This window comes from Lolium rigidum, chromosome 4 (genome assembly GCF_022539505.1).
Source record: "Lolium rigidum isolate FL_2022 chromosome 4, APGP_CSIRO_Lrig_0.1, whole genome shotgun sequence".
Taxonomy (NCBI): domain Eukaryota; kingdom Viridiplantae; phylum Streptophyta; class Magnoliopsida; order Poales; family Poaceae; genus Lolium; species Lolium rigidum.
Genome location: NC_061511.1, coordinates 230260426 through 230275691, shown reverse-complemented (window position 1 = coordinate 230275691; position 15266 = coordinate 230260426). Strand labels below are relative to the sequence as shown.

The 15266-nt window shown below is 43.2% G+C and overlaps 1 protein-coding gene across 1 annotated transcript; it reads right to left on the bottom strand.

Moving 5' to 3' along the window:
• Nucleotides 1-4951: 4951 nt before the first annotated feature.
• Nucleotides 4952-12666, bottom strand: LOC124707233 (delta-1-pyrroline-5-carboxylate dehydrogenase 12A1, mitochondrial). The gene is made up of 15 exons (XM_047238899.1): nucleotides 12548-12666; nucleotides 12161-12240; nucleotides 11559-11662; nucleotides 11335-11402; nucleotides 10577-10634; nucleotides 10015-10128; nucleotides 9766-9849; nucleotides 8754-8972; nucleotides 8259-8390; nucleotides 8057-8146; nucleotides 7179-7268; nucleotides 6416-6625; nucleotides 5882-5992; nucleotides 5574-5653; nucleotides 4952-5489 (listed from the first exon to the last, which is right to left on the bottom strand). The coding sequence occupies exons 1-15, from the start codon at nucleotides 12628-12630 to the stop codon at nucleotides 5351-5353; spliced, it is 1662 nt and encodes a 553-aa protein (XP_047094855.1). The 5' UTR covers nucleotides 12631-12666; the 3' UTR covers nucleotides 4952-5350.
• Between the last annotated feature and the right edge of the window lie 2600 nt (nucleotides 12667-15266).

The window sequence follows — 15266 nt, the reverse complement described above, 5'->3', positions numbered from 1 at the left end:
TTGGTCATATAATTTCCTCCAGATATCCTTTGTACCGTTATAGTCACCGTTGGATCGCCATGGGAACATATTTCGCTGTCCGTGCAAACATGCTGTTATTCAGGCAACAACTTGCCATACGATTCTCTCGAATGAAGCAACATTAGTAAATATCTTTCATAAAAGTATATTTAGAAGGGAAAATATATATGCCGCAACCAGGGCTGGCTCTAGGACTTCGAAGGACTCGGGGCGAGTTTTATCAATGGGCCCAACGAAGAGAAAAAATGGGCTGCATACATAGATGGATATATTTTTGCTCAAAATTTTGGTTAATATATGTGATTCTCAAAAAAAAAATCATTACTTTCTTCCGAGATGCTTTATAGGGAACATGATTATTGATTAAGAAAAATAGCATAATTCCAACTCTCCAAAACCAGGATGATTAAATGACCGAGGAAGAGTATCTCCCTAAACAAATCGAGCGAACCAACAACTAACGAGTGAACCTTGATTCAATCGAGAGAAGACAGCCTCCCAAGCCCTGCATGGATTGCTGCGTGCTTGTTGGACTTGAACGCCTGGCCTGGCCTGGGCAGATGGGCCTATTTTTTTCCCTCTACTCTTCCTTATATGCACTACACAAGAAATAATGGGGCCCTACCTTTGCTGGGCCCCGGGCTGTCGCACTTCTTGCCCTGGGCCAGAGCCGGCCCTAGCCGCAACCTGACGGTTCTGTGGAAAATGCAAACCGGAATAAAGTATATGTCAATTGAAGAGGTCAATCTATGGTCTTAAGTAGGCTTCTAGGCAGGGGTATATCTTATTTGACACTAAACCACGGTACTTATTTTAAGAAAGTGGGAGGAAAGTTCACCCTGTTGTCTTCTTCGTCTTCGGAATGGATGTGGTCTTCTTGACTCGTTCGGCGACTTCCCGTCCGCAACCAATAACGTCAAGCCGACTCAGGGAGGAGCGGCAGCGGTGGCGCGCCGTCGACACGGTCTGGAGGTCGAAGATGAAGAGCTTCTCAAGGATCTCGTTGTAATTTTCGTTTTTCTTTGAGTGCTTTGTACTGTTCGTTGTTTCTTTTAATGCCAGTGTCCTATTCGAGAAAAAACTGCATATGATCACATGGGAACTTTATTGCAAGTGAAATCTTGGTTGTCTTCTACTTTTGATACGAAGGATATGGGGGAACCTCTTATGTTATAGGGGTGGGAATACTTAGAGATCGGAAAAAAACAAGGTTTTAGGGCTTTCACACAAAGCATACCTTAAAAATGTATTAAAACAATTCTCTGTGAAAGATTGCAATCCTGCAGATGTGCCAATGATTAAAGGAAAAAATGACCTAAAAATCTTAAGAAAATAAAGGAAATGAAAAACATACCTTATGCATCAGTTGTTGGTTCTCTTATGTATGACATGTTGTTCACTAGACCCGATCTTTGTCATACTGTGGGAATATTAAGTAGGTTTTAGAATAGTCCTGGAGAATAACATTGAAAGTAAATTCGTTATGCTTTGCCATATGCGAAAGGAACTACAGACTTTTGTCCGTGTTGTAATGGTGATAATCTTCAGATGCAAGGTTATACTATTCATATTGGCAAGGGGACCTTGATGATAGGAAATCAACAGCATCATGTTATCTATTTATGTTAGTTGGAGGTGCAATTTCATGGAAGAGCAAGAAGCAACGTTCTGTGGCATTATCTTCCATGCTTGCTACTTCAGAGGCGATGGAGGACGACGTTTGGTTAAGAGAATTTCGAGCTTCTCTTGAGATAGCTGACACTGCTGCAGATCTAGTAACTGTATATACTGTGATAATCATGCCGCGATGAAAGTTTGCAAGGAACCTCACCATCGGCGCACGAACATATAGAGGCCATATACCATTATATTTGCAAAGTAATTAACAGGTTGAAGATAGTAAAGCTTTAGTTTACCAAGTACTGAAATGTTAGCAGATCCACTGACTAAGTCTTTAAGTCAAGTATTGTTCTGCAAACATATCAGTAACATTGGTCTTAGGAATTTTAAATAAATATTTCCAGACAAGTGGGAGATCTAGAAAATTTTGGTCTCTTCCAAAGCATTTTACTTTATTACAGAAAAGTACCTAATCTTGGCATATTGATCTCCTATGCTTGAGGAATTTTAAGCAAGGTTGTTGGAAACAATTGCACTGGAAATAACAGTAATTTTATTTGTTGGAATTGTTTTGCCCGTGCACGGTTTGTAGTCGGCAATATCATGGACTGTCTACATTGTAGATTAATAAAGTACACATGTTTAACAAAGAGATAAGCTTGTTTAAACAGTGCACATAAGCTTGCGTATGTGTGTAAGGATGGAAGCAGAATTTCACTCGTAAGCTAGTTTCTTATGATCGTGGTTGGTTAGTCTAACTAGGAGTGTAACCAAATTCAAATTTGGATACAAATCTGAACTTTCAGGAGACGAGTATATATATGTCCTTACCTCCAAGCCTCCGAACGCATTGTGAGATGCATCACGAGTTGACCAAAGAAATTAGGAGGTAGACAATATACTCTAATCAATCTTTGATTACACTGCTGAATCCAACAGTACAGATATAGTGTAACACACATGCTAATGTCATAGATGAACGTGATGGTGTTGTGTTAATATATCAATGTCAGTCGTGGAGCTACCCTAGAGCGAAGGGGGGGCGTGGCCCCCCTCCAACATTCACGAATTCCATTTACTAGTAGTGAGTAATGATGCGCAATTAAATGATTAAGATGAGAATATCACATGTGTATGAGTCATCACCATCATACTATCAGACATACAAGTCGACTCACCAAACCATGACCACAACATGGCAATCCCTTTGGTGTTCTTCTAGGGACAAGATGTTTCACCTTTGTGCTTTTACAGGGACAATGGGAGGAAGTAGAAAAGAGACTAGATTTCACATGTTCGCATATACGGATTCTTTCTCGAGCTTCTTGCTTCTGCTAGAATTTCTTTTTTGATTCCTCCTCTTCCTCCATCGACAACCTATGTTGTTCTTGAAGCATCTTATGTTCTCTCTTTTCACTTTCTTTTTCTTTTTCTTTTTTGTGTTTGGTTCTTGGGATTTGGGCGTTGTGATGTCTTGCCTAGCATGAAGGTGATCATTTTCTCCGTGAGATCAAGGGAATTCCATTTTTTAGTTGGTTGGTTTGTTTCTGGAAGGCGGATATAAATCAAAAGAAAATCCAGGGGAGAAAATGTGCAGGTGGATCCGAAGATGGATCCGGATGAATGGTGGGGATAGAAAGTGGTGTCAGACATGTGTCACACGCGTGGTGAACAGATAGTATGACTGCTCCTCAATTAAAAATCAGTTGATTGTTAAATAGACACTTAATAAAGCATGATGAGGCACCTCAAAATGCACATGAGCAAGCTTACCAACTCCTTCCTGTCACGAGATCAAAATGACTTTGAAGTGCATAATCATAATTGGTGGGGTTGGCCAAAGAAGAGCACGCGCGCGTGCACATGAGCAAGCTTACCAACGCCTTCCTGTCACAAGATCAAAATGACTTTGAAGTGCATAATCATCATTGGTGGGGTTGGAAAAAAAGAAGGTCACGCCCGCGCGCACACAACAAAATCTGCATGGAAAAATTGATGATGAAAAAGCCAAAACTCCTCCTACATACAGGTAGGAGCGAGAAATGCTACACCTACGGGATTCCTGTTACGGGTTTGCATTACGGGATGATGTGTCTGTTTTAGGTTGGTGCAAATCAGTTAGCCTCCCATGATTTCAGGGACGTGATGCCCCCACCTCTCTCCACCTCTGCCCGTAAGTAGAATCCCGTAAGGAACATCCCGTAGATGTAGTGTTATTGGGTAGGAGCACTACTAAGTGCAAACGATCTCCCCGCAAAAAAAAAGTGCAAACGATCATCAAGATTATGAACACAATCATCAGTATGAATAAAGTCCAGAATAGTACACCACTACGTTCATGATAGTACTACATATCACAAGTCAATGATACAAAACTGATGCAACATATAAACAGCCAAGAGTGTCGTGTTAAGTCAACCTTACAAAAGAAAACCATCGACCGTACAAGGGAGAGCAACGACCTCATCGCGACCAAAGTCCCCAAACTACGACTCACATACACATCGCCGGCCATGTCGGTCAGTCACCGCCACGAGTCCCCCGAGTCAGCAGGGTGCGAATCCTCCCTGAACATGTCGCCGGAGTGGTAGCCGCCCGTGTAGGTGCCGCCGGAGAAGGAGTACCCCGCCACGGACGCGTCCGCCTCGTACGCCTCCGTGTCGAACAGCTCCCCCTCGAACGCCTCCCCGACAAACGGCTCGCCGCCGACGAACGACTCCGGATCGTGCTGCCGCGCCTTGGCTTCCTGGAACCGCCGGAGCACGCCCGTGAGGTCCGTCGCCACCTCCGCCGCGCCGGGCGGCGGCGCCTTGCTCAGGTACAGCCGGAGCAGCTCCTCCTTGGTCTCCTCGATGCGCTTCTCCACGGGGCACGCCCGTTGCCCGTCGTCGGCGCCGTCGTTGGTGGTGGACCTGGCGGTTGTGTGGCTGCTGAAGAGGCGGCGCGAGGCCACTATGGCCACGGCGGCGATGGGGGCCACGGCCGATGCCGACGTTCGCAGGAGGAGCGCGCGCGCGGCGGCTGATCGGAGGAGCATCGCCATCGTTTGATTACTGATCGATTCGATGTTCTGCAACTTTCTGATCCAACTCCCCGGTCGCGTGGTGCCCTTTCTATACTGGCTTGGGCTCCAAGCAGATGAGACCACTTTCCGGATTGGATTTCGAGTCGGAGTTCCTTGGAGAACAATCCTTAAAGGACTCGTCGTCTTATAATTTTTTGAGGGCCCTTTAGGTGTGAACTCGGTAGTTGCGCGGCAATCACACTCGGACTCGAAGACGCACAAGCTAAAAGAAAACATAGCCCGTACTAGAAATAAAACCGGACATAATTTTGATTTGTGAATTTTGTTTCTTCTCGAGGTGCAATATGAAGTGCCTAAACTGCGCCTAGACCCCAGGATCTGGCATCAACCTTTCACAGATACAAACTCAGTGCTCCTGCATACATACATTCCCAAAGAATTGAGTGTACTGTTGCATCTCCAAAGCACATTACGACCATTGTAGCATTCCAATCCTAGCATTGCCATTTTATTGTGTTCTTGCGGGGAGTCGAGAGAACGCCTAATTGCCTAGATGAAGCTTCTTCCATTATTCAAACACGGCTCACTATCAGTTCACGACTAAATCCGATCCATATCGCTTTCTCTCCCCCAATTTATTCCTGATGGAAGGTCGTCTTCTTCTAGCTAGCTAACCTAGGCATATCAGGTAGCGGAAGGAAGCGCCCACTTCTTAGGTAAGGGCCCAATGTCATATATGATCTCCCTGTGGCAGGACCAGACGAGCTTAATGGCTTCTGGAGTTCCGATCCCTGCGCCTCTTGGGTCACCAGCAGGACCAAACCTGAATTGCAACATAGGAGAAGTGTTGGATTATTCAGTAACATACACCGATGATCACTGATACTGGCAACGGGTCTTGGCTCACCAGTGGTTCTGCGGAGCGCCAGTGGTCCTTGCTCGAATTCCAGCGTAGGTTGTCCCGTTAACTGATCTGCCGAGCACCTCCTGGAAAAATAGACGAGGACAGCGAATCATTCGCCAAGCTGAGGCCATCTAGATGTTTTATTACCGATGGAAACGACTACCTAATGGTACAAAAAAAAGCTAGAAGATGACTTGACAAATGACAACTTCATCAGACTGGCTTGGTAATGGGAATGAGGCCTTTCCTAACAACCAACCAAGTAAATGAATATAAATGTCAACACGCTCAACACAGATGAATGAACTTGCCTGTAAGAACAACGGGTCATTTGAAACGACTGCAGCTGTTAGATGTGCATTCATCCTTTCTAAGGCTTCTAATACCAACTCAAGTTGATCGTCTGAGTATTCTGTGACCACCTGAAATTATGAAACTCGGAGTATGAAGTACTGTGGTAATTAACAAAAAATGCCAAAGAAATGTAACATAAAACAAAGTAATGGCAGTAGTATGGTAGAATAGCATTGAAAAACCTAGCTACCTTCTATGTGCGCAGATGTCGCTATGTCATGTCAATAAGGGTAAGATTAGTTTTAGTTTGCAATGGCCTGAAGTATAGGATGGAGCTAAGAAGAGTTACAAATAATGTTATTACATTCCATAACCAAGGAAAAAAAAACTTCAGCCATGCCATAAATAAGCACTTCACCATGGGCACATCCGATACAGACTTATGGACGAGATCAGTAGGTTAAAACGCTAGCAGTGTAAGAAAACCAGTTACAGTAAAAATCATATTTTACCATGACATAAATAAGCGTCAGCATCTGAAAATGTATTACCTGGAACGGCCCAAATATCTCCTTTGTCACAAGCTCAAAGTTATCACTTTTAAGGATTTCTACCAGAGGAACAAACACAGCAGTCGGCTTGAAGGCGCCATATACTTCTGGGATGGAGTGATTCTCCAAAGGTTCGCCACCAAACAGAACCTTCGATCCTGGTATTTTGAGAAGGTTGCTCGTGTGTTCTTTCATACTTGCTGTTGTAACCTGAATGAGCAGAAAAGGGTTACAATTCGATCTATACTGAAACTTGAAACCAAACGATAAACTAGGAAGCAAGTGGCATGGGTCAAGGCATCAGGCTGATCCATCGGCCCATTCTAGTTCATATGCTTCGACTTGTATACAAAGGGAACATCCAATTAAGTTAGAATACATCGTTAAATGTACTGATCGACCTGCATTCCCACCTGAAACTTCATATACTGTCATCCAGTTGGGCAACGACACCAATAGTTTAAAACAAATAATTTGGTGTTAAATGAGTACATGTTCTTTTCTCCATATGTATTATACTTTGCAAAGACAAGTTCATTTCTGTTCTCATCTTATTTTATGTAAATTCAGTTTTCTTCTTGACACACTACCTGATGTTTGGGTTATCACAGCTACCAAAGTATGAGGAGACAATTACTGTTAGCTGGCTCTTTATAGCTCAGCTCAGGTTTTGAACAAATGTTACCAAAAACAGCAGCATGACAAAAGATCTACTAACAAATATTACGTGATAACTGATTAAGCATTAAAGATGATCACTCACGGTAAGGACTGGGCCAATTGTCAAATCTTCAAGTTTCCTTCTTTCAGAAAGTCCCTTCATTTTCTCAAGTAGCCCACTAGCTGACCAATTCTGCAATTAGAAGAAAACTATCAAACAAACTAGAAGAAAAGATGAACACAGTTATTGCAGCACAAGCTTCTAATGAACTCTAAAAATTCATACATAACAATTCGTATTTTTTTTTCTTTGTCTTCAGCATCTTGCATAATGTATCCAAATAGTGATCTATGTGCCAGAATCTTAGTTTTTTTTTATCTTTTTTCTCTCTCCTTTTTTGTTTTGCTTTCCTTTTTCCTTTGGGTTTCATATCTAGGCATCTAGCCTACCCCAACTTGCTTGGGCAAAAGGCTTTGATGTTGTTGTTGTTGTTGTTGAGCTTCTTGAATAATGTATCCAAACAACAGAAATGATTATGATAAGAGATAACTGGACTTCAACCTAGCATTCATCAACCTACATGTACTAAAGATATCAGCACATGGGTTTATAAGTGATGGATAACCCACCAAAAAATTTGGCAATTGTGGTTTCATTATTTAGTCTTTACCTTGTGTATGAATAAAGAACAATTCATATTTTTGCACACCATTATTATTGCAATCTATTGACAAGGAAGCACAAGCTTCTAATGAGCTCTAAAAGTTCATAAAGAAAAAATCATATTTTTTTTCTTTGTCTTGAGCATCTTGCCTAACGTATTCAAACAGCAAAGATGAATATGATAACATGTAGTTGGACTTAAACCTAGTATTCATCAACTTACATGTACTAAAGATATCAGCACATGGGCCCGTAAGTAATGGATAAACACACCAAAAGAAACTTTCACAATTGTGATTTCATTATTTAGTATTTACCTTGTGCATGAATAGCATAGACTGAGCAGAGCACTTCTGACCACTACAAGCATACGCATCCTGATCGCAAACCCATGAAATATAATCAACCTGTTTGGGCATCATGTCACAAAAGCAATTTAATTCAACAACGGCTTGGTAAATTCACGATACAGAATTATGAATATACAGCATCAAAGATGGAACAGAAGCGACTTCAGACCTCTTGTACATCTGGACCAAGAATCTTCCAATCAAAACCAGCATCTTCCAACTTGATTCGGCCTTGCAAATCAGCAGCCAATTTCTCTGCTACACGTGAGCTCCCAGTGAAAAGGGTCATTTTTGGATTTGCCTACAAGAGATTGTGTGAAAAAGAAAATACAACCATAGAAGATGTGCCGCATGTAAAACAATAGTGCTAGGCTGCTAGCCCACATGATTAATAGCCAGTTATGTCTCAGAATACAGAACTAACCGATGCATTTTGTTACTATGTATTGAACTCCATAAAAACTCTACTGCTGAAAATGATGCACCAATTACTGCAGACTAAAAGAATGTGGCCATAATGTTGTTCGTCACTAAAATGACGAACATGATGTTACATGTATATAGACAAAAGGGGAATTTGCTTGTCACAGATCGATTAACTAGTTATTATATCATCTTGCTACAGCACTCATTCTTCCAATAAGTGATCAGATAGAATTCAAACCTCCAACAGCAGCTTGTTCATTGTGATACCATCAGAATTTATGAAGTCCACATCTTCTGCAGGCAACCCACAGTCATGAAGCAACCTGATCATTTGTTCCATCACAATGCTAACTTTGCTGTCAACTTTGAGGACTGGTTTATTCCCCATATAGAGTGCACCCATTAGTTGCAGCAAAGGAATCTCTAATGGGAAGTTGAATGGAGTGATTATGGCAACCTGTTCAAAGTTTGGGATATATTAGAGCTAACATGACATAGGTGATTAAAAAAATTGATAGTGCTGAACTTGGAACAGCTCGACACCAAGTTAAATATTTAGAGCTAATAAGTGGCAGTTTGCATGTGAATGATCAAATACAAAACCGGGCATCACTCAGGAATGAGTTATGGCAACAGTCAAATCGAAAAACATATTTGCCAGGATTAGATCAACTTGATCCTCCACAAAACGATTGCACTTGTTATGCTTGTTTCAAAAAGTTATTCATGTTACCTATACTGTCATACATCATAATGTCTACAGCATGAAGTAACTCCAAATTAATTAAACCATTAAAGCTTATTTGTGTTCAATCTCAAAACTCAAAATAATCGAAGGGAAGCTAAACAGTTGACTGAAAGTATGAAGCCAACCATCTTTTACATTGACATGAAAGTTACCTTCTAGTTCAAATGGGATTGAGTCTACTATTGACAAATAATTATGTTAAGGATTTGAACTTGATGTCTCTCATCTAGCAGCTTCACAATTTCGGTCCATTCATCAAATAACATGTCTATAAAGAGAAAACGCACTAGGAGGTTATGCTAAGCAATTATTTTGCCTGTTGTAGCAGATGCAACTGACATTTTGCACACCATTAATTCCATGTGTCTAGTAGCATATAAATGACATTACCAGCCTTTCAGTTACAATGTAGCGTAAGATAGGCTGGCATGTAGTGTAAAGACCCAAAAAATCAACAAACATAAATTACAACTGATCTACCAAAGAAATTCTGAGTACTTACCGGACCATACGGCCAACGATAGCCATTACTCATTTGTCCAAGATGGTTGCCAGGCACAGCAAACGACCGAGCCAGAAAACGTACCTGTTATACGAGAGATGGGAAAAAAATTATAACCAGGGGTTCTTTCAAACTGCAGACTGAAGCATGTGTAAGCTCCTTGGCAACAATGCATGAATTCATATAAAAGTGTAGCATGATACTTGTGAACAACTGTTAATGAAGAAAATGCTATGCAGATTAACGGACCTGATCTCCACAGAAATTCTCTAAGAACTTTTGCGTAACTTGAACTTCTGCAAGAGCTTGTTGATAGCTCTTTGGAGCAACCCTCTGTACGAGCTTAGCGAAAAAATCTAAGACCTGCCAATGAACAATGACAATGATGAGAGGTGTAAGGGAGTAAATTGCAAGAAACCACGACAATTGAGGGAAGGTTAACATTCATGTAGAAAAAAACCGCCACAAATCACATGAAATGGTAGGTGGCACGTTTGCCCCAAATGTGGCGCTTTTTTGCAATTCTCTCAGTGTAAGGAAATAGATGAAAAACGAGTGTAATCTTTCTTTTCTCTTCCTTTGGAATTTGACATGCTTTTGCATTCGTAGTAAATCTCAGGGAAAATTGTCAATATACATGTACTCCCTCCGATCCATATTACTTGATGCTAAAATGGGTGTATATACAACTAAAATGTGTCTAGATACATATATATTAGCGTCAAGTAATATGAATCAGAGGAAGTAGAATTATTTACAAACATGTTGTGAATAAAAGGTAGTTGAAACATTTCGATTTCAAATGGCATACCTCAGGTTGACCAAGCACGCGTGCAGCTTTTGCAGATATATCTCCATACATGAGATACCTGCATATTGGAGGTTTCCAAAATTCATCAAGGTACAATTACTAATATTAGCAGCCATTGACACTATTAGAAGTTCTTGAACAAGTTGATATAGGGCATGTGAGTTTTGTTCATATACCATGTTTGCTGCCTACTCTTTCGAGTCACAAAAACATGTTACTCTAGGAACCATGGTTGAACCTTTGGATATCTGACCAACAGTATTTTCAAAAGATACTTAGATGTGAAATGAAAATAAGATGTAAATTGTTGCATTTTGTATTTTCATGAGTTGCTAAGTGTATTTGTGGTAAAAATAATAATAATGCACACGGAGACTAAGAAGTGTAGACATCAATAATCTGTGGTCGTAGGGAGAATAGAATAGCTATGAATCACTTGTCTTTAAGGAGATGTTGTGTTAGGGATAAATGTACAGAAAATTAGTATATACCATAATAATTTATGCACTATAGCTGTGTGGGGTAAAAATTGCAGCGACCAAGTAAAGGGTGAGAAAGATCATTGGAAGTTGTAGTTTGTGATAGATTGGAAGGTAGATAATTAGATAACTGGACTAGTCAAATAAAATCTGTTAAGCAACCCGTTATGTTGGCCTTGAATCATCAAGTAAAAAATATCAGAGAGCCAAAAAACAGCATTGGTTGGTCTGAAATGTTTTATACGCATTACACATGCAGTACAAGAAAACGTCAAATACCTCTCTGGAGCTCTAAGTGGGTTGTGAAGTCCATGCTTTGGGCATTTAGATAAACTCTCCACGAATGGCTGCATCACAAAAATTATTGCATATTTGCAGAGCACATTTCAGAACTAACATATACACATAGAGCACTTAGAGATATAACTAAATTACACTCATAGCACTGTAACATGGAAATCAGAAGTGAACAATCAGAAGTGAACAATCCAAAGCATCCATACCTTCAATTCAGCTCCCTGAATCTCAGCAACTTTGATAAATTTATCACCATTCAGAGGATCAACTATCCAGTTCCAGTTAGCAGCCTTTATCCATTTACCTTGCACTGAAGTTGACTTATCAACGACCATGTTGAAATAACATGTTCCACTCTGATTCAGGTACAATCTTTTAAGAAGAACTAGCTCAACAATAATGAATATTCGTGCTAGCTAGAAGTCAAATACATGGCACTGCTCTGAAAAACCGCTACACGAATTTGTGGCATCACGGAATCGTAACAGGAGCCTCTAAAATAAAGCAGGACAATGACCAAACACACCTTGCGCCTTTTTCCTATTAGAAACTACATAGGACTGGCGTCTGATAGTACAGATCACACACAGTGGAAAGTGGAAACTATATTCTCAAGTAAAAAATGATTTCCATCCACCTTCGTCGTAGATTCTTATCTATGCTTTTAAATCATTATCATACTTAGGACAATCAGTAATTAATAACCCCCTGGATAGAGACGATTTTCAAAACATACATACTCCAACAAAGGCGGACCCAAGCTAAACTAAAACACAAGCAGATCCACACAAATGACTGGCTGTCTTACCAAAATTCTGCACTTCCGCTGGGCTTGAACCCGAGATCTCCTCGGGAGACACCGTCGCAAATGCTGGCGTGTGCAACCACCTGCGCATCGTACAGACTATCAGTGAACGCCCAAATACAACCAAATGATCCGCGGTCAGAGCAGAATCGAGCAGTAGCAAATCAATCGCAGGTCCCCAAAAAAGAAAAACCTGACAGCTACAAACCCAGATCGCCCCTGAAATCGAAACCGCGGGGTAAGCGAATTCGAGCGTCCGCGTAAGAGAGTCGGATCATCAAATCACCCAGCGGCGCCACGGAGTAAGCCCCGCGAACGCACTGATGAGGATAAGCTTTCCGCGGAACCGGATCACCACAGAAAAACGGAGCGGGATGAGAGGGGAGTAACCTGGAAGCGAACGCAGCGGCAGCAGGGGATCTTCGGAGGGCCGCGGCGGCGGCGAGGTGCCGCCGGGAAATGAGGCGGCTCATCGGCTCGATCGGGAGGATGGGACGCGGCGGACCGGCTTGTGTGGAGTGACGTTGTCGACTCGCTCACTGCAGTCTGCAGTGTCGACTTTTCCTGGGCACGTTTTTATACTGTAAGAGAAAAGAAAATACACGGAATGAATTTAAGAAAAACGGTGACCAGCGGAAATAATTCCTTGCTTGGCTATAGGTGGTTAGATTACATTCCCTCGATTTTTCTCGCTACAAATGATAACCCAATTTAATTCGCCCTCATTTAGATGGGATAAGGGCATCTCCAACGGGGCAGACCCAAATGCAAAAAATCGTCCGTTTGGGTCTTTCCGGACAAAACCTGCTCCCAACGGGGCAACCCAACTTAAAAACGGACAGGTGCAGCGTCCGGTCTGACCCAAAACTGACGCAAATTTTGGAGACTTTTGGGGCGAGCCGGACGCACGCGGGCGTCCGTTGTATCCGTCCATGTCCGCGTCCTGGCCCATGTGACAGAGACACAAAATGCAACCACATGGTCCCAGACTTCTCTCTCTCCTCTGTCTTCCTCTGTTTGTTTTTCCCCCATGAAAACCTTGAACGCTACTCGCCGGATTGGAGCTCACCTAGCCGAGCTCCGGCGCCACCCTCGCCTGGAGACCCCTGCCGCCGCCGCCTCCTTTTTCGGTCATGCGTCGGAAGTCGCCGGAGCAGAAACGAGCGCCGTCGGCCTCGACGCCGCCGGCCTCAACGCCGCCCCGTGCCTCGCTGCGCCCCGCGCCCCTCGCGCCGCCCCGTGCTACCTCGTCGCGCGCCCAGGACCGCCCCGCCCCCGCCGACCGGCGGCGGAGACGCGGGCTTCGCGGACGTGCCCGGCGGCGCGCTGTGGGAGGAGGTCCTCCGTCGAGGCGTGGGTCTCTCCGGCGCAGGGGTGGAGCGGACCGGGCTGTCCGTGCGCGCCTCGACGCCGGCCGGGCGGGCACGGGCGGGGCGCCGCCGGCGCGCGCGATGCACGGGCGGGGCGCCGCCGGCCGCGCGAGGAACGGGCGGGGGCGTCGGCCACGGGCGGTGGCGGAGCCGGGCGTGCGCGCAGCGGGCCGGGCTGTCCGTGCGCGCCTCGATGCCGGCCGCGGGCGGGCACGGGCGGGGAGCCGCCGGCCGCGCGAGGCACGGACGGGGGAGCCGCCGGCCGCGCGAGGCACGGGCAGGGGCGTCGGCCACGGGCGCCTCTCTGGCCTCTCCGGCGGGCGTGGGTCTCTCCGGCGGGCGTGGGTCTCTCCGGCGGGCGGTGGCGGAGCTGGCCGCCGGCAGCTTCGGCCACGCGCGCCTCTCTGGCCTCTCGTTGGAGCTCCGGCCACGGAAGGGCTCCGGCCATGTTTGCAACTAGTACCAGTATTAGTATATTTGGGTCTTATGCGCGTTGGGGACTACTACTCCAAACCGGACTCCGCGGGACATCCGCGTGTCCGGGCAGACGACCCAAACGGATAAAATGGACGTCCGTTTGGGTCTTTGGGTTGGAGATGCCCTAAGAACTCTAACAAAGCATAAATTATTTTAAAAACGTATTGATCACACATATGTATTACTCCCTCCGTATAAAAATTGACACTCATTTTTTAACGGAGGAAGTACATTAACAAGCGCTAGAAACTTCTGTTTTTCTTACACCTTAGATACACAAACCTATATTATTGCTTTTTTACTCATACACTTGAAATAGATAAGCATGACACTATGGACTTGTTTTGAGATATTTTTATATAAAATGTGTTATAGCTTTGGGACAAGGTACATTTAAATGCGTTAGAGTGACACAAGTTAATCAATGATGATAGTGTGTGGTTTTGTTGTTATTTTCATGCACGAAACTATGTTTGACCGAAGAAAGTATTTCAAAGAGACAACGCATCAATATATATGCATCGACATAAGTTTTTAAAATCACTTGAAATATAATGTGAATGGAAAATGTTATAGTTGTATACTAAATAATATTAAATCTTGAGTATTTGGCAGTAATATTACAAAGTTTACTTTATTAAGTGTAATAGTGAACTATATCGCCCAACTGCTAATAATCAACGGGTCAGTTCCACCAAGAAATATGTAGACGGAGGAGCACACGTTGCCAAGGGATAGCCAAAGAATATGCAAGGTCAAACTTAGGTTACATTAACTAGTTGGATAGACCCGATTATCACAGCATTCACTGTGAATCAATGATTTAAAATACATTTTATATGAGAAATACCCATCACGAGTATAAATAGATATTATCAATATGATCTCCATCACTCTACCACGAGGAAAAATACATGAAAGCACGAGTAGAGCAACCATTAGAATCATTGTCGAGATAGAGTCATATGAATAGAATGTGCGACATAGTATATTTTAAAGAAGATGGCATTGCTAAGGATAGAAGAATTTTCCATATAATAGTACCAAAATTGCACGTCGAAGTTTCGATCTGTCAAGAGATGACGTCTAATGAAAATCGGATAGATGGATTATTAATTGATTATGGTTTATTGGCATGGCATTCATCTGCGGTTCAACATTACCCGTAGTGGAGCCTGTAATGGTTAACCTCACGTGCCGTGAAGACATACACCTATGGCGATTTCCAAAATTCATTGTATGCAACAACAAATTACCCTATA